At 36.8% G+C, this 22,978-nt stretch overlaps 1 protein-coding gene across 2 annotated transcripts; it reads right to left on the reverse strand.

Annotated features, from left to right (window-relative positions):
• Positions 1-759: 759 nt before the first annotated feature.
• LOC127412426 (FERM domain-containing protein 6-like) lies at positions 760-21,891 on the reverse strand. Of its 2 annotated transcripts, none has more exons than XM_051648768.1 (14): positions 19,421-19,555; positions 14,871-15,085; positions 13,846-13,936; positions 11,328-11,407; positions 10,370-10,446; positions 9,333-9,528; positions 8,337-8,492; positions 6,861-6,926; positions 6,261-6,329; positions 5,939-6,113; positions 4,342-4,614; positions 3,404-3,535; positions 3,125-3,192; positions 760-3,040 (listed from the first exon to the last, which is right to left on the reverse strand). In XM_051648768.1, the coding sequence occupies exons 2-14, from the start codon at positions 14,946-14,948 to the stop codon at positions 2,777-2,779; spliced, it is 1,725 nt and encodes a 574-aa protein (XP_051504728.1). In that variant the 5' UTR covers positions 14,949-15,085; positions 19,421-19,555; the 3' UTR covers positions 760-2,776. The 2 variants fall into 2 exon arrangements, with proteins under 2 accessions (XP_051504728.1, XP_051504727.1); XM_051648767.1 differs by lacking the exon at positions 19,421-19,555 and adding an exon at positions 21,620-21,891 and having other exon boundaries at positions 761-3,040.
• Positions 21,892-22,978: the final 1,087 nt, after the last annotated feature.

The following is a 22,978-nucleotide window of genomic DNA, read 5'->3' on the forward strand; positions in this document are numbered from 1 at the left end:
CCGCATGACATCGCCGTCTAGTTGACGCCTTCCTTCTATTTCTGTGGCACTTAACAATTTCTAAATGCATTAATAATAAAGAACTGGGTAGTACTAATGAACAACATGTATTTAAAGTGTAAATATTTCCCGAAGCAGCTAAAACATTGTTATCGTGAGTTCTATTGCAATATGTATGGAAGCCCGTTTCCGCCACATGTAAAAAATAAAACAAAACAAAATAAAATTAATGCTTTGGTAAGTCATTATTATGAGATAAAAAAAAAAGTCATAATTTTGAGATGCAAAGTCATAATTACGAGATAAAAGGTCATAATTATGAGATACAAAGTCATAATTTGAGATTAAAAGTAATAATTTTGAAATTAAAAGTCATAAATATGCGATAAAGTCATAAGTATGAGATAAAAAGTTACAATTATAAGTAAAAATGATGTAGTCAATTATGAACATAACTTATGAAGTCAATTATGACATAAAAGTCAAAATTTTGAAGTAGGAGGCTATATCATAATTATGAGATAAAAAGTCAAAATTATAAAATTAAAAGATAGAAAGTCATAATTGTGAGATTTAGAATATGATATAAAAATTGTTAGACTTTTTATCACATAATTATGCCTTAGTATCACTTAACTTTTGTCATAATTATGATTTAGTATCTCAGTTATGACTTGATATCTCATATTGACTTTTTCTATCACAATGATGTCTTTTTGAGTCGTTTTGGATAAAAGCATCTGCCAAATTAGTAAATGTAATAATTATGACTTTTAATCTCATAATTATGGCTTCAACTCTCATAATTTGACTTTTTATCTAATAAATATGACTAGGTATCTCATAATTCTGAGTTACCAAATCTTATTTTTTTTATTTTTTTTTTACCAAATTTCTTTTTAAATGTGGTGGAAATGGGCTTCCATAAATGATGTGTAATATGGAAATTGTATTATAAAATGCTAACCACAAAATCCATTTTATGTACAACCATGTACATTTTAACTAAAAATTATTGTATGCAATAAATAAAACCTCATAACAGTAACATTCTATTATGATACATGTGCAGAGTAATTTTAGATAGAAATTGTAGATAAAACCCCTACTTCTCACCACGTGTCAGGCATGTGCAGTGTCATGCTCACAAGCTGATATTTATGAATTTATTTCTAAACTGACCAAAAAAGTCTTTCCACAAATGATAAATCAGTATGTTCTATGAGTTGTGTATAAAACCCAGAAGCTGGCTTGGCAACATGTTACCATCTGTATAAAAAAATAAAATAAAAAAAAGGTCCAGTATGCTGGATGGGTTGTAATGTTCTACAACTTTAAATATCATATTGTTCAATTTAAAAACACCAGAGTGTGACAGATTCCAGTTATGTTTCTTCATACTATTCATTCTATGTTTTCCTTTCATTGAAAGGAATGTGTATAAGCACATGCTTTTAATATGCTGTGCGTTTACAATACGTAGATGAAGCAATTACACCCACAATAATTTACACACCCTTTGAGGGCTTGATATGTATTTTGCAATGATTAGAATGAAAAGAGCTCCATTTATCCTGAACAAAACGAACACTGACATGATCTGTATTGAGAGAATGGTTATTTGTTCTTATTGCATAATAGAGATCCATCCTTGTCCCACAGACACTCAGTGTTCAACATTACTTGTGTAGCAAGTATGAGAACAAAATAAATTTGATATTACATAAACCTTGTAAATCTTGGTAATAATTAAAAAAAAGAAACGTGGAAGTCTTCAGTTTGACCTTTTGGCACTCTTCATGATTTCAAAATCATGATTTCTGTTTTATGCGGGTTCACACGAGCTTCATAACTTAACAACATGAGTATTGTCTAAAACACAATGATTATTTGAAATAGGAGATGTGGAGATGCATGTTCAATGTCAACAAGATTATCATGACCGAAAATCCAAAGACTCTGAAAAGGTGGAGGTGAAATCTTATAGTATCACATTATAGATTAACCACTGAGCTGCAGAATTCTCAAAAAGTATTTGGAATGTTAAGACACACATGAAAATAGAAACCAAGTGAATGCTCTGTCACTCACTGTGCCTAGTTAGAATTTTTTTTCAAAAATATTTACATGGAATAGCTTTTTTCGCTTGTCGATAAATGTCTTTGTCCTTGTAAGACTATCCACACAAAGTTCTGTAGGAATGTTTGTCCATAAAATTCAAAATCTAGATATGTTGTATATCTGTAAAACAACACTCAAATGTTCACATTATCTTGCAGCCAAAAGCGAAGAAACACATTTAAAGCTAAAGTGTTATTTCTGTGCTACTAGTGCCACCAAATTCAATGGCAAAAATTATGATTGTTTTCCAATAGGTTTCTAGAACACACCTCCATTCTTCCATTGGTCGAGAAAACAGATAGTCCCGCCCCAAACTTGCCCCACTGATTGAGGCAAAGTAACTGTGTTGGGCTGATTGGAATGTTCAAACAAACGGAGCAATGTTTTGAAAGTGCCACAGAGCCACAGTGTTTACATTTTTTAGGGAAATCAACTTACTGGCTTACTTACTATGGATGCCTCTACATATTAAGTTGGGATAGCAGGAAGTATTTTAACATCTGAAAAATGACACACTTCAGCTTTAACTGTATAGTTCGGTCTTAATTAAATTCCCGGTAAAAATGTCCTTTTAACACCTCTGTTTTTACTTCTTTCTGCTGTCCATTTAAATTGCTTGAATACAATAGGAAGCTGCAGTCTTTCTCTTGATTTGTTAGAGGAGAAGCTCCAATTGCTGTTTATCTTCCAGCATGTCAAGAGACAAGCAGTTTGTGGAGCGCCGGCCATAAAATGAAGGTTTGTCTGGACAGGGGCTGGTCGGAGAACAACCTGGGGAGTGCGGGAGCCCGAATGTGTAGCTGTGGGAGGTGTTTGGAACTGATGCTATTCCCAATGGGAGAAGAGGGGAAAACTGTTGCACGTCATCCAGGCTAAAGCTCTGGCGGTCAGCAGGGTTCCGAGCCTTCCGAATCGAAACCTGAAAAGAGTGATGAGAGCAACGGGTGAGATGACGAATGAATGAAAAGGGGAAATATTGGGCAAAATAGAGTAGATGGCAAACCTCTTTCATGTCTGTAATACAAAGGTCCATTTGGTCATTGCCCATTTTCACTGAACTCATTTTAAGACCTGTTAACAAACGTTACAGTAAACAGACTCAGAGTGAAACCCTATTAATTTGTGCAAGTAACATTTGGATTCAAGTCCATGTTTTCTCAGAACAAAGAGTAAATACATTTGCAAACCTGTAGCACAAACAGTGTAGGATGTTACATTTTGAACTTATGAGCAATATTATTGAGCAGCAACATTAATAATCATTATGTTTTTGATTAATCACCTTTAGAGTCAACATCTTGTTGGATGGCAGGACAGTCGACAGACACGCCCCCCATTATTTCAGCCAATCGCAAGATATCCTCAGGGTCATCCACAGAGAGCTCCCCAGGCTCCTTCACTATTTCCTGCAAATCTAAAATCAGTATTCATCACAATGATCAAGCTGTCCATTATAGGTTAGTCTCTGCTTAATAATTAATTATGGGTTAATCTCTGCATAATCGGATCTAATTTGGCGTGACAAAAGATTTGTAAATTGTCTCTCACTGTCAAATATGCGAACGTGAAGAGAATGAGGACAATGATTTGCAAGTCAAGCGAGTCTTGCAAATAGACTAAAAACTTTCCACACTCTTCAGCTATTCCAGTGCATATGAGGAATCCCAGCAATGCCCAGCTATCAGTAAAGCATGAAAAAAATGTATTATGTAAAGAGTGACATTTTATATTGTTGCCAAGTATTTTTTAAACTATGTGTGAAATAACGGAATGTGGCTCTAAAATAAAAACATTGTTGTGAAACTTTTAATATCTTCATAAAAACGTCACTATGGTGCCTATCCATTACAAAAGCTCTTTTACGAACCATAGTGTAAACTAAGAGTGATTGTGATTGAAGTTATTGCATTTTGATAAAAATTACAAAGACTTTTTTTTTTTTTTGGAATGACATGCACTGTTTCTTACACAATAAGACCAAGAATGTGTATTAATACAGTCAATCAGTCAATAATAAAGAATAATATCTATGGAGAGCTTTTCAAATCAGTCACTTAGGTTAGGGTGCTGCCTTTAAAGGTAGCTGCCTATGTGGACAGTAGACAGCAAGGGAGCTCACTAGGCTTTCAAACAGATGGAAACACAATGGTGAAGACTGGCAAGTGTTTGTATAACCAAGAGCTATAGGTTTAGGTAGCACTGAAGTTCTGCAGTCCTCACCTTCTTCCTGCCACTCAACTTCAACATCTTTTCGGGTTTTGCTGCTCGTCTCTATGCCAGAGGTGTGTGAAGAGTCTTGACTGACAGCAGAGATGAAGGACTTCTCTTTCTCCTCCATGGAGACAATCTCTACGGAGACACTGTGTTGTCTGGTGTCTGCCTCGATGCCAGAACTGCTGGTGGAGTGTCGGGATAGAGGGGGGCTGCCTTCACTGCAGGGATGATCCAGATCCAGCTCATCACTGATGTACGATTCACGGTACCTTTTCTTCTCTGGATACAGACAGGGAGAAATGGAGAGATGAGAGAGAAGAAAATAGAGGGAGAGTGTCCGCCTGACACAGTAAGATACAGAAGTTCTTTGATGTCTGTAAGGTTGAATCTCACAAAAGCTGTCAAAGCACGTCCTGGTCACATATCACCCCAAAATAAAAATAAATCACATTTTGGCATAAATAATTAAGAGATTATAGATAAAACAAATATTTCCAAAAATAGGTGAATCTCACAAACATACAGTACAGTGCAAAAGTCTTAAGATGTTTCCCAAAGACATTTGTCTTAAGATGGTTATTTATATCTTCAGTTTCGGTGTGTCAATACGAAATATAAATTTTAGACTCCCAAACATTCCTTTTGCAAATAGAATAGAAGAACAGGGAGCCCTGCAACAGATAGCATGGCCCCCATAGAGCCCCCGAATGAACATCGAGTCAGTCTGGGATTACATGAAAAGACAGACAGCCTAAATAGATAGAAGAACTGTGGCGAATTCTCCAAGAAGCTTGGAACATCCTATCTGCCTACAACCCAAAAAAAACACTTTGTCTGGGTGTACCTAGAAAAATTGGTGCTGTTTAGAAGGCAAAGTGGTCACACCAAATAGTGATAGCTTTTTTTATGTTTACTGGACTTTGTATGATGTTAATTGATGGATGAAAACTATTTATGGCATCATTTATAAAGAAATTCTCACTATGCAAGATTTTTCACAAGTGCCTAAAAGGTTTGCACAGTACTGTATGTCCAGGTCACATTTCACCCCATAGTAAAAAAATAAAAAATAAAAATAAAATTATACTTTGCTTAAAGAAAATTAAACCTATTTTTAGGACCATTAAGATTTTTTACATTGTGACAGTATTTTCATGACAATTAAGCATGCACCCAACCCCGCCGCTTCTCATTACCGTAATGCAAAAAGATCTCATTACTGTAATGTGAAGAAATTGTGATATATTATTTAAATTGTAAAGTACTTCTATGTTATGCCAGTATTAGTTGTACTGACTTTAATTTATGCAGATTTCAACTGAAAAAAATCATTATATTTAGTATTTTTTCTCTAGTACAGTAATGAGAATGTAATCACCTTAATGGGAATTTGGGAGGGTGCTTAATTGTCATTATAATAATGTCACAATGCAAATCTTTAAGATCTTAAAAATAAACATTACAATCTTTTTTTTTCTTCTTCTTTTTGAGATGAAAAACCTGACCTATTTTTGTGACCTCCACTGAATAGAAATAAAAATAAAATCATAGCACAAAACAGAGTATGAAAGGCCTGAAGATGATGAAAACCATGTCAACACACCCTCTGTCTCCTCGAGCTTGCACAGGTGTTTGAGTGCAGGTTGCAGGCTGAGGTACAGCCGGTGACAGGAACTCAGGTGCAGCAGAAGATGACGAGATCGAAAAGCTGAACCTGTGTAATACACCAACTTCCTTGCTGAGGGCAAACCATCGGGCTGTATCTCAAACTTCTTCCCCTGAGCAGAGTAGATTTGGTAACTTTGATTTGGTAAGGCACCACAAGTGTAACATTTCAAAGTTCATATAAAACAACCCAAAATCCTCTTGTAATGAGGGACAAACAGGGAGGAAGTAAAATGAACAAGTAGTAACATGAAATATACCAGAAAGGTGAGTCGTCCCACGTGAAACCAAGGGAAGTCATAGAGCAGATCACGCACATTGTTCACCTCCTGCAAATAACAGAAAAATAGAAACAAACAATCCAATCAGTCATGTAAAACTGCTTAACACCGTTCACAAACCTCACTTCAAACAAACTATAAGTTTTACTTATTTGATAATTTGTAATAAGAATATATGGCAGTGTGAGAAAGAGTAAAATATAAATCCTGTTTTTTCTTTTTTTTTTTTCATAGTAGAAAGGAGCCTATTTAAGGTTTAGGTCGGGGCCTCAACACACTGGCTCTTTGATCTCTTAAACACTGGGCCCATAGTTTAATCCGGCCCCAGATGCTTTAACAGACAGATCAGAGGACTCAAGGCCAGGGAAAGGCATGCACTCCAAATCCCTGTTTATGGACTGAAGCGTCTAATATATGCATTCCAGTCAGGCCTATCTGGAGAGCTCCATCATGGTGATTGGCACAGGGTCAAAGAGAAACCACAGGACTGCACTGAATCACTGAATAATACACAGAAAAGGGCACAACATTCTGTTCTTTGTAACAATATACACGCCTAATGTGTTCACAAACACACACCTGATACACTTGCATTCCTCTGAGAGTGAGTCCAAGAAGTGCTGAACCTTTCTCTTCTCTCTTGTCCTGCAGGAAAGACACATTAGACACATAACAATCATTAAAGAAGGTTTTATTGATAGTATGTTTATTGTAGAAGCAGTTCATCTGGGACAAGTTGAGGTTGGCTCAAATTAAATGAATAGTACTGTATTTCCACAATGTGAGCTTTAAACAAATAGTTAACTCAAAAATTAAATTCGGTCATCATTTACTCACCCTCACGTCATTGCAAACCCATATGACTTTCTTATGCGGAACACAAAAGGACATGTTTTAATAGATATAACCATCTGTCTTTTCAATAAAATAATGGCCTTTGATAATTACTCACTCTAAAGCTTAAAAAAGGACCCAAAAGTATCATAAAAGTATTCCACGCGGCTTGTGTGTCATATTGTCTTAAGAAGGTATACAATAGGTTTTGATTGTTGTTTTTAGCACTTTAGTGTGAACAAGCAAGCCACTGTGAATGAGCTTCTCTCATAGTGCTAATGAACATGCAATGTACATCAAGAAATTCACTGTAAAATTACTTAAAATTTGGGTTGTTTCTCACCAAGACTGATTGTATGCCTTCAGAAGACTTGGAATATTATGCACGAGCCGCATTAGACTTCTTGTATGATACTTTTGGGTCCTTTTTCTTTTCTTTGTTTTTCTCCCCAATTTGGAATGCCCAATTCCCAGTGCGCTCCAAGTCCTCATGGTGGCGTAGTGACTCGCCTCAATCCAGGTGGTGGAGGATGAATCTCAGTTGCCTCCGCGTCTGAGACCGTCAATCCATGCATCTTATCACGTGGCTTGTTGAGCGCGTTACCGCGGAGACATAGCGTGTGTGGAGGCTTCACGCTATTCTCCGCGGCATCCACGCACAACTCACCACATGCCCCACTGAGAGCGAACCACATTATAGTCTACCCTCCCTAGCAACCGGGACAATTTGGCTGCTTAGGAGACCTGGCTGGATTCCAACTTGCAACTCCAGTGGTGGTAGTCAGTCTTTAATTGCTGAGCTACCCAGGCCCCCCTTTTGGGTCCTTTTTTAAGATTTAAAGTGAGTCACTATCAACAGCTATTGTATTGATAAGACAGAACAGTATATTCATTATGGGTTTGGAATGGCATGAGGGTGTGTAAATATTGACAAAATTTTAATTTTTGGATGAACTATCCCTTTAAAGGTTAAGTGAGACATTTCCAATCCACTAGCAGCACAAACAGGTCATCCAGTCCCAAACTCACGCCACTGGTTGAGCCAATCGTGGTCAATCAAAAAACTAATTGCGATTCCATTTGGTGCCTCTAGTGATGCAGAAATTACACAATTCAATTTTAACTTCCACTTTGATGGACATGTTTTTCCAAATACTCCCAACATTCCACAGCTGAGAATGTCTTGACCCACTGATAGCAGTAGTATGTGAGACCTCTGACCTTCTGTAAGCGATAAAAGGTGACTGGGACATCCTCCAGACGGCAGGATTCTCTGATGAAGAGCAGGATAGCGTCGCGAGAGGACATCCCCCACAACTCTTTATGAACCTTGGGCCCGTGACACAGCAGGTAATCAAGGCCTCGCTTCGCAATTATCTATAAGAGAGCAGACACGGGTCAAGCATGATTATGAAATGGGTGTGGGTGCTTACCATGCATTATTTGACTTTTAATCTAATTTTAATCAGACCCCTGCTAAACAGACCATCATGTATTTCTGTGCTGGTCCAGGCTGGTTAATGGTAGTTATTCCTTAACCCCCAAAAGGTTTTTTATCCTGGAGCACATAAACATTTCAAACGCTGGGGAAAGGAGCAATGTGTGAGTTGGCCAAATTTTGTGGGAAAATATTGAAAAGGGGGTCCCTGCAAATACTGAGAGCATGTGACTTTGTATGTAAAGTCTGGCATCAACTCACAATCTATATCTAAAAGAAACATAGCAGCATTTTTTGAGAAGGCAGCTGACCTCTAGGAAAATATTCCTATCTTTTCCATGTTATTTTCATGATTTCCACAAGCTGTAAAATTTAAAATAAAAACAATAATTTAGTGGGAAAAAATTTATTATGTGGGCTGTAATGTGTTGGAAAATAGCAATAAATTAATTTTCAGAGGTACCTACATATTATTGTCCTTTTTAGGGTTAAAATTTCATCTTTTGTGTTTCACAGAACAAAGTCATGATAATTATTAAACAATGACAAATGTCTAATTTTTGTAAAAAAACTTAAAAAAAAACTATTGCTTCAAGAGGCCTGGTGGGGAGACCCTTGTTGGGGGACCAGCATCCAAAATATATGATGGTGACCATCAATACTTGTGTTTTCAACAAGGACAACTTGAACCAAAACTTATGATTAAAAACAATTTAAGCAATGCCTGTTTAGATGCAAATGCATATGATTGTACTTTGTACACTATAATGAAGCTTTACCCAGGGAGGAAAGTATTCTTTGGCTTGGAAATAAACAGTGTGTCCCTGACCGTGGCCCTCTGGAGGGTGGTCAGAGTAATCTGCCTGTAAGGCGTATCCTGCCAGTTGGAAATACACTTCCTCCTTCTGTCTGCATTCAGAGCGCAGGACACGTTCCCGCAGATCATAGTAGTACAGTTTCCTCGCTTTGCGCTCGCTGTCCAACATCATAGAGAAAGAGATAAAGAGTGATATTATAACAATAACAAACTAGATTTTTACATTTTCTTAAGAAAAGTCTGATTGCTAAGAAAAGTAATAGCACACTTGTACTCAACAAGCCACACAATTTGAGGTATTATACATGTCTGAAGTACAAACAGTGCTTTCAAACTCCAAAAATGCATTAGTTCTTAAGGTTGGGGTTAACAGCTAGGGGTTATCAGTGGCTAAATGGTGATTATTTATGTTAAGACTGATAACTGATATGATGACAGATATATTTTCTTTTTTTTTTTTTGTCTGTTTTTAAACTAAAAAGATACCGTTCATACTTAGAGAAAATATATGTTTAAGTTAAATCAGGCATCAAAACTGTTTAATGTACAATAGGAAAGGTACCAGTTTGGAAGGACATGATGAGTAAATGATGACAGAATTTTCATTAATGCTGGATATTATCATTTTGAAATATTCCTTTAATATAAACATGCAAGACCCAAACTAAATATGATAACAACAAAAAATTGTGCAAGACAAGGCTAATTATGCTTCATCAAAATCCTCCACATTGTCTTTTAATTTTCGCTGTTAAAGGAAATCTGAAACTAAGCTGAGTTTCACTATGAGCAGTTTTCAATTACACAACACAGATGAGAGGGGAACAGATCCTATACCTAATTAAAAAAAGCTTTCAGAGACAGACCGGATAAAAAACAAGATCACAGGCCCACTTAAACCGGCCTCATCCACCCGGTGGATTAAAACTAATGAAGGAAAGAGGCCAAGGAGAGGGTTCTTTCCTTTAAACATTCAGGAATCTCTGGCCTGTGTCTTACCAGATGAGCCGGCCATTCTCCACATAGTACTGAACCTTGAGACAGAGCAGTGGGGGGATTGACCTCCTCTGTGACCCCTGCCAAGAAAAAGAACAGGCTTGACGAGGTTACTGTGGCAACCCCCTAATTATGAAGCCACTCCCACCTCCTGACCGCCCCACTAATGTTTATCTTTACTGTCATACTGCAACCACTTTGCTGACCACAAGAAGCTTTGATACTTAAATGAATGTATCAGCTTACATTGCTGTTGATAAATATGGGTAAATAAATACAATGCATCACTATATAAAAATTAAACAACTGTCTAACTAGATATTACATTATTGGTTTTAAATCTACTATACAGGACATCTTCTATAAAAAATGGACTGTGACGGCACCATGGTACAGTGATGGTATCAGGTGGTAAAATTGTATATAGTATACTAGTATATTTACTGTATAAAACTATGGTACAGATTGAATATCATACTCATGCGCCAAGATATTTACATAGTACTTCCAATGTAACTCCATGCCATGATAAAAACAAAGAACCATGGTATTACCACCATAATTCAAAGAATACCATGATACTACCACAGTAAAAACTGTGGTAATGCCATTGTACCATGTCAAAAACCATGGTATTTTTGGTACTTTTTTGTTAGTAATAAATGGACATAACTATATACCATGGTACTACATGATTACCATGTTTATGTAACATGCTCTTTACAACGTACTTTAAAGAACACCATGGTATTACCATGATAAAAACACATGGTATTGCCATGGTACCATGTCCAAAAAGCATGGTAATGCCATGATACTCTTTGGTTCTTTTTTGTTAGAGATATACATTATGGGTGTAACTCAGACTTAGACAAGCACTGCTACAAGGGAGTGAATTCCAGAGAACACAGTAAAGAACTATCATTTAGGAGCTGATGATGAAGGATTGCATTGGGCTCACCTTCCCTGAGTCCTGTTTCCATTCCTTGGGGAAGTACTTTGAAAGTTTCTCTTCCAAGTCCAGAAAGATGTGCTCATTGTCTAAACAACCCAGAAAAGACACATAGGAATCAAGCGTAAATGTTCTACATGTAGTAAATGCTCACACACAGCAAACAATGGCATTATGAATTCATGCATGAAATCTACCCAACAATGACCTCAGTTAGAGATGGGCTGGAATGAAAAGAGTCGTTCAGCCATTGGTGAACGCAGAGAGCGGTATGCTAGAGCCCCAATAGTAGACAAAACTTATCCCAGTAAAAAGTCTCATGCCAGAGCATTCACGATTGCAAAAGAATTCTGCAGCTTTTAGTAAATTGTGTAAACACTTCAAACAATAAAAGGGACGTTGTGCAAGAACAGAATTAAAATGGTTAAAATAAATACCACAAAGGGAAATTAAAAGGAGATTTAGCTAGGACCAATCAATCAACGTGTTACTTCCCAGAAATGGCATTTCTAGTACTCTTTTTAAATCTAAGTTGTTTCAATCCTTTACGAATTGCATTCGTACATAAAGTCTGGTTCTAGCACACATATATTTTTGCATGTTTGGATAGACGCTGAAATATATATAATACTGCATAGCCTACATATTGATAGCATCTAAAGCGTATACATTTTTACGTAAAATAACTTGACCATTGAGTCCATTAAGGTTATAGAAATTAATAACCTTAATTGACTTTATTGTATAAAATTTCATGCAGTTAACTAATTATTCATTATAACAGTTTTATTCTGTTCTTTATGATTTAATTCTTTTTTAATCCCATTTTCTCCCAATGCCCAATTCCCACTACTTAGTATTGTCCTCGTGGTGGCGCGGTTACTCAACTCAATCAGGGTGGCGGAGGACAAGTCTCAGTTGCCTCCGCTTCTGAGACCGTCAATCCATGCATCATATAATTTGGCTCATTGTGCATGAGACTCCGCATGTGGAGGCTCATGCTACTCCCCGCGATCCATGCACAATTTACCACGTGCCCCATTAAGAGTGAGAACCACTAATCGTGACCAAGAGGAGGTTACCCCATCTGACTCTACCCTCCCTAGCAACCGGGCCAATTTGGTTGCTTAGGAGACCTGGCTGGAGTCACTCAACACACCCTGGATTCCAACTCGCGACTCCAGGGGTGGTAGTCAGCGTCAATACTCGCTGAGCTACCCAGGCCCCGTTCTTTGTGATTTTTAAAGTCTGGTTGGAAGAATTGTGACAGCACAAACACACACTCACACACATACACAAAAAACACATTAATGTTATGCCGTAATATTGTTGAGCTTTCATGAGAATTCAATTCCCCCATGTAACGAGCATTACTTTTATTATTCCCATTTTTATTTCATAAATAAGTTTGCCATTAAAAAATAAGTCTTTAATTTACTAAAAAGGTTACATTGTACTACATTGTATATATAAGTTTGCATTTTAGATGCTGTCAATACGTTGATATTGTACATTTCAGTGTCTATTCAAAAATACGAATACACTTCATGCCAGAATACCTACAAATATAAATGAAATCACCAGTGTCAAAAATTAACTTTTTTATTAAGGGGCAATATTTACCCATTGACCCTATAAAAAGCATTGCATTTCACTCGTTTACGTCAAATACTTCAAATCAATTAATTTAAATAAATTCTCAATCTGAACAATTAACTTTGAATACAAATGCCCCCACCCTCCATTTACAAATATCTGGTGCATTTAGTAAGTTTTGATGGCAATTTTGCCCAGAGTTCTGGGTAATTTATGCCCTGGAGATCTCCCTGTTTTTATACATGCAAGTTCACACTAAATCCATCTCTGTTGTTCAGTTTATCCATCCTTAATCACAGCCTTAATTCACATCACTAACTCCCTCACTAAATTACTAACACTCTCTCTGACTCACCATCTCTCTTGCTCAGGTTAATCAGAAGAGGGTTGTGACCCTGCAAAACACTCAGCCAATATCTATTGCTCTCTCCCTTTGCCTCTCTTCCCTGAAGTGGTGAATCATGATAAATTCCAAGCTTAACAAAGTTAATATAGCTCAATTCAAGGCCTCAGGGATCACCCTAAATACACAAAAACAAAGAAGCTCTTGACCAAGAGGCAAGTGACAAAATGGCAAAAGGTATTCAAGAGAAGAAACTGAAATGAGGTGGAGCAGTGTTGAAAAGTAGAGCAAAAAGAGACCAAACGAATGAACACACACTTTTCTTATCTGAATGGAGTGTGGCTGATCATAATTGCTAAAGAACTGAGCAATGTCGGTTTAAAACAGATTTACTTCCTATTTCCCTGGGAATGAAAGCAAATGTTTTGAATGTTGTTGGGCTTTTGCCCACTCTGGCCATTAACCCTGTCCTTCAGGTATATTATTCAAACATTGAAAGAAAAATAAAATGTCCCGACATGTCATTCAGCTGTGATTACAAATTCCAAGTTTTTGAGATGAACAAAATTGGGAAGAATCAGTCCTTACTTTTGACTAAAGTCAATCCAAAGTAGTGCAGTTCTCTAACTCTGAGAAGCTCACAAACATGTTGAAACACTTCTTGTCCTGTTGCTTTCACCTGGGAAGACAAGGAAAAAAGAATGACTTGAACAAAAAAAGCATTATTATAAAACAGATAGTTCCAACTCTAAAATCTGAATCTAAATCATGTTTGAAGCCTTTGTAAAATGCAGATAAATGCACACGTGACCACACATTCTATACAAATTGGCTTTTAGTCTATTTATGCATGTCCCACCCCAGCTTCTTGTTTCAGTAGGAAATGTCAACACAGGAATGAAAACTGCACTTGTTCAGTGATTTCATTGAGTCTTTCTAATGTGCCAAGTTGCTGCATTACTTAGCAACCATAACGGCCTAAATTTATGCTTATGAACTATATTACTTGGCGGACGAATAGTTTATTTTGACTACTAATATTAATAAGGTAAATGTGAATTGTTAATATTTATGTCTTTTATGATATTGCTGCTACAGCCAATTTATAAAGACAATAAGCCACTTGAGGCTGTGAATTACAGTGATTTTACCATGGTTAAGGGAATTTAGACAAAATGCCCTTACCCGTTTTACCCCTAGGGACCATTCAGGCCGTACATGTTCTTGTACTAAAAAAGCTAGATGCAGCATAACGACTAGAACAGAATGCAGATGTCTCGAAATGTGTTTTTAAAAGCTGACAAAACAGCTGAAAAAAAAAAAAACAGCGAGATGCGCCGCAATGATCAAGAATGTCCGTCTAGTGCATTTACATAGATAAATGATTGAAAAACAGCACAGAAAGATGTAACAATGCATTTAGTGTGAACGGTCCCTTACTTGTTGTAAAAATCACTGTAACACACAGCCTCCTATAGCTTATTTCTTTACGAACATTTATAGCTCATCTGTCAATGACAGAAAATATATACACATTGGAATAACACATTAGCAAAACGTCAGCAGACACAGTACAAATCAAATTAAGAAATGTTACAGGTGTGAATATTTACCCCCACTGTGATGTCTAGTGTCTCCTTGGTAGGAAGCAGGACACACACTGTCCTCTCAGGTTTGGTTGGACCAGACATGGCCTATGGAAGTTCATCCACACACACATGCACACATAAACGCACACACTTACAATCACACACTCACACTGGCCTCTCCTTCCACCTTTTCTTCAAGATGCTTTGTTCACAAGTATCGGCCCCTTCATTTTTAATATCTGCAAAAGAACACATTTTTATATTTTTAGTGGTGATTGCTAAACAAAAGGAAAACAGTGACAATTAAAATGTCCAGAATTCAGAAATGCTGATTAAGTCTGAGCTGGAATATGAGGTTTTGTTTGGTACTCATATTTCATGCATTCAGACATGCAATAAAAGCTGATTACATTGCACAATCCTTCAAGCCCAGCCAGATTATATAAACATGTGATTATATAATTGTGAAATTAACACTAAACTTGTAAACAACCTGTCTTGTAGATCGTGTGGTTTAGATTAGTGGGCAGTGTTAAACGTGTTTGTGGAACTTCGGGTTTCCTAGAGTATTGAGCTCCACAGTTTAGATAACATCACCTGTGAAAACATTACAACGCACAGCTGCATTCCTCACATTATTGAGCCAGCACTGAAGGTGAACTCCTGAATGGCCTGTAGCAAGGTATCTGGCATCTGCACATATGAGTCTTTCAAGTCGTTTGACATGAACCAGTCCAGCGGATGGACATGAGACAAGATCTGTCTCTGAGAACCACCTTGAAAGGAGACTTATAAGTTTCCAATTCAAGTGCCTCAAGTCCAGATATGAGCCACAGCACACTGTCCTACTTGGCGATCAGAAAATTAGTGGCTGTAAAAGCCGGTCTGTGCCTCGCACGCCATAACTTCCTCTATCGCTGAATCTGAACGCTTCAGTGGAATCCAGTTGTACTAATAATTTGCAGTGGTGTATTTTTTGAGCACTGGAACTTGCATGTGCCACCATAAACTTTGCGGTTTTTATGACAATCACAGCGAGAGTTAAGAAATGTGACCGCATAATGTAAAATTTATTCAGAAGTGCAACATTCAGGTTAGTGAATTATACCACGATTTTTCCAGAGCACAAAAGATGTCTACGCGACCCCGAAAGAGGAAAACTCTGATGGTGTGGCGCTGGCCTCTGGCCTATATGCCCACAATCAGAGGCGTACCTACGGGACACCCAAGTTGGCAGGGGGCCCTCGCGGGCGGTAATTACAGTAGTTCACTGCAAAGACACTTGAAACCAATGATCGGCAATGCTTAGTACACTAGAATGACATTTTTAAAAACCCACCAAGGGGGCCCCCATCCTTTTAGCTATGATCAAATTCAAGTAAGAACGAGATACAGGCTTCATGAAGAGGACGTCCAGTGTAGCAATCTGGGATTCAGAAGAGGAAAAATGAAAGACGGGGAGGAGAAGCATGACCATAATGTTTACTGAACTATCCCTTCTCACGAAAAGATCGCCAACGGCCGCGTGAGTCGCGATCGGTATTGTTTACATTCTCTGCACCTATTCTTCGTGCAATTCTTATTTAATCTTGACAAACTGTACATCATTAGAAAGGCGTAATCTCCAGCTTTGATATTACACCTCTGTTTTATGATAGAAATGCTACATTGAGAATAATTCTTTAATTTATATCAGGAGTACACATATGACATGTAAAATCAAAATGAGAGTTAGGGACATAAACATGTCATAAAGACACACGTCCATTAAAGCAAGTAAGCTCTCATCATTTGTCATTGCGAGGCTTCAGTAAACAACATCCATAAGAAGTTGTAATCCAAATATGTGTGCAATTAGAGACCACTCTATGGAATCTCATACTGTATGTTTACTTCACATTTCTTTAGAAAAGATTGGATTTTCATCCAGTTTTCCTCTAAATTAACCGATCTGAATCGCAAGAGCACTATTAAACTCTCATATGGTGTTACATATATACAGAAAGAGAGAGGGGCACACATAAAAGAGAGAAATTACATCATAGCTAGTTAATTTTTTCTGTTGAGTTTATCTTAGAAACATCTACTATGGATTAGCTCATTAATTTTTCATGAAAAGAGTGGATGTTAGATGGCATTGCCAGCTTTTGAACCTATATGTTACAAAAATAAATAATGATTGTTACTGAAAGATAAGGCCCATTTTATTTTGTTTTGTTTTTTTGCCTAAAGCCCCCAGAGCCCCTAGAATCGTCTCTCCCTACTATGATGCGTATTATGTATTTCTCGGTGTGGAGTTAACTTCTGGCAAATCCGAACATGACAGTCCACACCTGTGCACGATTTCACACGATAAAGACACCTAAACTAGGCTACTGTTAACTGCTACAGCCTCAGGGAAATCCAGCTTTTTGTCCTAACTGAATAATTTAACTTTTATGGTTTTAAAGTCATGACTGCATGTTTCTTTAATTTAATACATACATTGTGTTTTATTTTCCACATGGCACATAGAAAAAATATGGACATGTCACTATCAACTTTCAGAAAATCAGAAATGTTCCGACCAACATTTGGGCAATTTTACCACACAAAAAATACTTTAAACTATGTTTTTATTTTCATTTTAACAACTATTAAATTCCCTTAGTATAATTATTAATGTGTAAATTATTTTCCTACCTCTTCTGAAGCAGTGCATAAACGCTGTCAATTGGCACCTTTTACTTTTCTCAGCACTGTTCAGGATGCACCAATCACAATCGCGAGATTTTTTTTAAATCAATTTTCTGGAGATTATGCGGGCGGATTTCCATTGGTGTTTTACGTCCAATCCTTGAAATAAGTAGATTTAAACAAGCATTCTTTTCATGTACAAAATGTTTCCTGTCAAAAAGTAAAAAACGTCCTGAGTTTTGAATGCATCCCTATGGAGGATTCCACATTTTCGGCCGGTAAGCGTTCTCTTCAGGAAGAGACCTGAAGGAAATTTTGAAAGATTGTGTCAGAGGTTCAGGATTTTAAGATGCTGGTATAACTCCCAAAACATTTTTTACTTCGCACATTGGAGAAGAGCATCGGGATTAGAAAGTAAAGTTTTGTCAAAAAAAATAAAAAATAAAAAAATAATTAATTGTAGGTTAAGCCTACTTTGTTCAGGAGGCCTACTTTTTCAGATAAAAATGTAAGTACATATAAATAAGCAATATGAGAAAAGATTATGTGGGAGTGAGGGGAGTTGGAAAGCAGAAAGTCTGGAAAAATGTCAATGTTCCATTCTCCTCATAATTTGTTTATTTTGTGATGTCATTTTGCACATGTAAATTGTTCATTTACACTACCCTTTGTTTAGATTCCATTTGTTTAATGCTGGATAATACATTCTACAGAATGTCACTGTGTCCCTTGGATATTATTTTCTCAAGGTAAATCCTCTTTTTTTAAATTCATTTTATTTTGACCCATTAATCTAGGTTTATCGCATCACATATTACTGCATATTATCCAAGTTTATCGCATATCACATTTTCCCCTCCTAACTGTGTAGCCCTAGTGGTCAGTTCTTAATTTGTTTATTCTTTAGAAAAAATTTTAAAGGCTAATATTTAGTATGTTGGGGCAGAGAACTAAGAAATTAGACTTGTTTTATGATGGTAATAATGTTATTTTGCCTATAAGACTGACTTTCTCACATTTCCTTAATACCAACATTTTGAATATTATCCTTGCTATATGTCCATACCAACTTTCAAACCAAACCTACGCCTTTGGAGGAGACCCAGTCAGCAAGACCTTTTTCGATAGAACAATACTTTTTCCTATCCCAGTTTAAAATGCAGAGACAGCTATATATAATCCATTCGTACACTGATTCCCCAAAAAGTGTAAACATTGGCTTTGTGGCACAAAAATTCAAAGCTCAAAACTATCAAAGCTGTGTTTGTTTGAGCATCCCGATTCCTGACCAACCCAACACAGCAACATTTGCTCAACCAATGGCGTAAGTCTGGGCCGGGACTACATGTCTCTCTGACCAAAGACAGCCCAAGGAAATCCTTAGGAAACGTGTTTGAAAACAGTCTTTTCAATTATGTTTGATGTCGCTAGAGGCACAGAAATTAACCAACACATTTCACATTATTTAACACTGATTTGATTAATCATATTTTTTGGTTCGATAAAATCATTTATACAGAGTTAAAGGAGCAATATGTCATATATTTACTGTACTAAAGCATACAATTATCATAATATGTTATCAGAGATTTAGGAAACATGCTAAGTTGAAATGCTTCTCCGAAAACAATGCTACAGTCAGTATATTCCACTTTGAAATGTCCGTTCTGGACCGGAATTTCTGTTTGTGATTTGGCCTGTGTGATCCCGCCCACTGCCCATTTCCCAATAGTATTTCGACACCCTGGGTTGTCAGATTTGAAACAAGTTAGCAGACAAACACAGCGCGCTGCAGCCATGGAAGCCAGCAATACATCTAGCTAACATTGACAGAGTTATAAAAAATCCACATGAGCTGTTTAAAATATGCAAACGTATACATTAGCTGTTCAACTTACAGTGTAAGGCTCATCGCTTGCCATTGTCAGTTTGTTAGTTCCTGTTGCGTGTCCTCAACCTTGCAACCCACGTGAGCTTCGAGTCTGGGGACGAGGGGGCAGGGGAGACAACTCTCTCCAATATTTTGAATTTGGACTGCAGTATCCATTTTAAACACTTGATGTCAATGTTACATATTGCTCCTTTAAATGTTGTTTGGATGAGACATCGAAGTTTGTCTGAAAACATCCCACTTTCAGGCACACACACCACTCTGAGAACATCAACTGTAAATCAATCTTCAAGTGTACATTCTTCAGACTGGAAAAGCCACTTACTCAGTTAGGACAGATAAAGGCAGATTACTCAAATCTCAAAGTAAGAACAGATCTTAAAGGTGAAGTGTGTAATGTAATGGATAATACAATTCTTTCTCCCATCCCAGCTTAATATGAAGAGACAACTATATGTAGCCTAAGCCATTCATAGGTTGATTTCCCTTAAAAGTGCTTTCAAAATAGTGCTCTGATTTTTTGAGGATGCAGACCAGCCACACGAAGTAACATTGGCTGGTGTGAATTTTGGGGCGGGATCATCTTTTTGCTCAGCCAACCATAGTGAGTGTTTGGGGAAACCTGTTTGAAAACAGACTTTATTTTTGCAATTCCACTTTGTGCAATTCCTTGTGGCACAAATATCACACACTTCTCCTTTAAGGACAACCAGCAAACTGTTTCAAACAGTAATTACAGTGTGCTAAAGGAGTGTTCCTTCCACTGTAGCATTACAAACTCAGTGTGTCTATTCCAAAACACAATTCTAGTGAAACAATATTGATCAATTTACGCAAGCCTCAGGGTAACAGGTTAAACTGCATCATGTGCTTGTTTGTTAAATGAATGGTTCACCCCAAAATGAAAATTCTGTCATCATTTACTCAACCTCATGTTGCTCCAAACCCATGTGACTTTCTTACATGAGAGTGAGTAGCCTGATTCATGACATCATTTTCGCTTTTGGTTTAACTATCCCTTTAAGACATTGACGGATTAGGAAAATGAATGGAGACCAAGGGTTAAGGTGTATTAAAATACATCTTCAAACAATACTGGCGGCAGACACTTGAGGTCCTTACGGGTGCAGTTAGCGGAAACGCACCTGTGGTTACTTTACGTTAATCACAAGGCTTTATCAACTACTAGAATCAAAAGCTGTTTTTCCAGCCAACAGTGGCTGTGAAAAGATCACTCATCATTTTGTCATGAATTGTCATACCTCTCTACCTGTTGAATGTGCATTCATGTTTAGGCCTGTTAGAGGGTGAGTCTCTGTTGTATCCGCAATTAAATTCCAACTGCTTCCCTGTCTGTAACGTTCACACATCTAACATACACCTCTTGGATTCAATACTTCAATTCAATTTTGTATTATATCATGATAGTGTATTGATGAGCTTCTAAATCAAGTCCTTATTTTAGATGTGTACATACAGTATTCAGAACAATTCCCACAATAAGGTCAATATTTGACCTTAACATCAAGTTAGGGCTCCACTTAGTTTAAATTGACTCAATTTTTACTTATTTTGTGGTCTTAAGCATACTACTATCAGTTCCCTGTCTATTTACCAGCATTCTTGCACACTAGTCTCACTGCTTATATGAAGAAACATGCAGATAAACTTCAAGGGTGGCAAAGCAATTGTAGACAGCAAGTTTGAGTAACAATGATGGAAATACACAAATATGAAGCTAATTTCTAGACTTAAAAGACCAGAGAATAATATATCCAATGAAAAGCTAACCGTAAACACAATATACTGATATTCTGGATTAGCATCACGCTACTGTACAAACACAACAGTGAGTTAAAAATGAGAAAGAGGGGAAAAAAATTTTATTCTATGTAAAGATGTTTAGACAAATTAGAATTAGTGCTGGAATATTTGACAGTGTAACAATTAATGTAAACTGTGGAAAAACTTTTGCTCAAACTAATTACAGGACCATATAAAAGAGGGTCCAAATTCTGAAATAACAAGCAGTTTTAAAAAAGAAAATCCCAGAGTTATTATTATCGTTCAAAGGTTTGTAAATCACTCTGCCCACCTGTTGAATACAACTACACCACTCCAAATCATAAAGCAATAGTATTATTACCAATGCGTTACACTTTCAAATAAAAAATGCCCTAAAAAGAGGAAGATGAACAACACTTACCGCTTATTTAAAGTCTGAAGTGTTTGTTTGTTTGTTTGGTGTTGAGGTAATTTACTACTGCATACCTCACAAAAACACACACAGCGTGACAGACACACACCAGTTCAGACGCGCGCTCACTGACTGCGAGAATCAGAGCCTCAGAGGGGACTGCACCAACGTATCACTGCGAGGGAGGGGGGACCGTTCTTACTTCAAAACACTAACAAAGCAGTAGGCTGCCTACTGATTTAACTACGATACATTTTTTCATCCACAAAATTAATGCACAGTAAAGCTGTAATAGTGAAGACAACTGTAACGCTCCGGTTGTCCGCGTAGTCATAAAATATAAACACGCCTCCCTCCGCCCATTAATGAAAATGTATGAACCCTCCTTTACATTAATCTACATCAACAACAACAGAGCAACACGATTTGATGAATGTGTAAAACGGCACACATAACGTGATGAAAGATTTACATTAAAGTTATCTTCAAAACTTCATTTGTAAGAACAAAGTGCATTTATCACTATAGGCTCGCTTCATTGCCAGCCTGTTAAAGCTTTTGGTAATGCAGTAAAACACGTAGCTAAAAAATAAATTAATTAATTAATTAATAAATAAAACACCACGGTAACCATAATTTCCGCTAACCATAGCTGATTAACTACATAATGAAACTGTGGTAACTTGGCATACCACAGTTAAAAATAAAATAATAAAACAAAATAAATCTTTTACTTTTTTTATTTATTGATTAACATCTAATTCTTCGTTCGTATTATTCTTATTAATTTCTATTCATGACTGTAATTCGTATTATAATTTTTATAATAATTTTATAATAATTAATTATTTGAAGGAGATCCCATATTAATTTAATAATTGACTCCCAGATTTTTACCAGTGTGTTGTCCACCATACATATGCATATTGTGCGGAAATTTAAGGTTTTCCTCTTTGTGTTGCTTATTCTGTGGAGCAGTTTTGGGCAAACCAAGTAAATCACTGAATTCAGATTAAATCCATAACAAGCAGATTAATCAAGATTAGGATTAACATGTCTGAGATTACACTAATTCAGGGCAACAGAGACCACCATCATCCCATAATAAACCACACAAACATCTGATCATTACAGTAGGACAATCCTTACAACATCTGAATTCCCAGCACATAATTAATTATTAAAATCAAGCAGATACAAAATAATTCTAAATTGCAGCATCAGCCATTACAGCCTGGAGGGTAGTTAAAACACAATTAAAATACAGTGATTTCTATACCAGCAACAAATCTCCATAGTGCCTTCATTGGGGCTTTGAGAAGAGCCTTGCTGTTTGTGTTTGTGTGCGGGATGATTAAAGGGCTGTTA

The sequence above is a fragment of the Myxocyprinus asiaticus genome, chromosome 21, assembly GCF_019703515.2.
Source record: "Myxocyprinus asiaticus isolate MX2 ecotype Aquarium Trade chromosome 21, UBuf_Myxa_2, whole genome shotgun sequence".
Lineage (NCBI taxonomy): Eukaryota > Metazoa > Chordata > Actinopteri > Cypriniformes > Catostomidae > Myxocyprinus > Myxocyprinus asiaticus.

Coding starts and splice junctions, on each gene's coding strand:
- LOC127412426 (XM_051648768.1), bottom strand. CDS start 14,948: ATGTCTGGTCCAACCAAACCTGAGAGGACAGTGTGTGTCCTGCTTCCT. Junction 9,529..10,369: donor GAGAATGGCCGGCTCATCTG/GTAAGACACAGG, acceptor GATGTTGGACAG/CGAGCGCAAAGCGAGGAAAC. Junction 3,041..3,124: donor GTATTACAGACATGAAAGAG/GTTTGCCATCTA, acceptor CACTCTTTTCAG/GTTTCGATTCGGAAGGCTCG.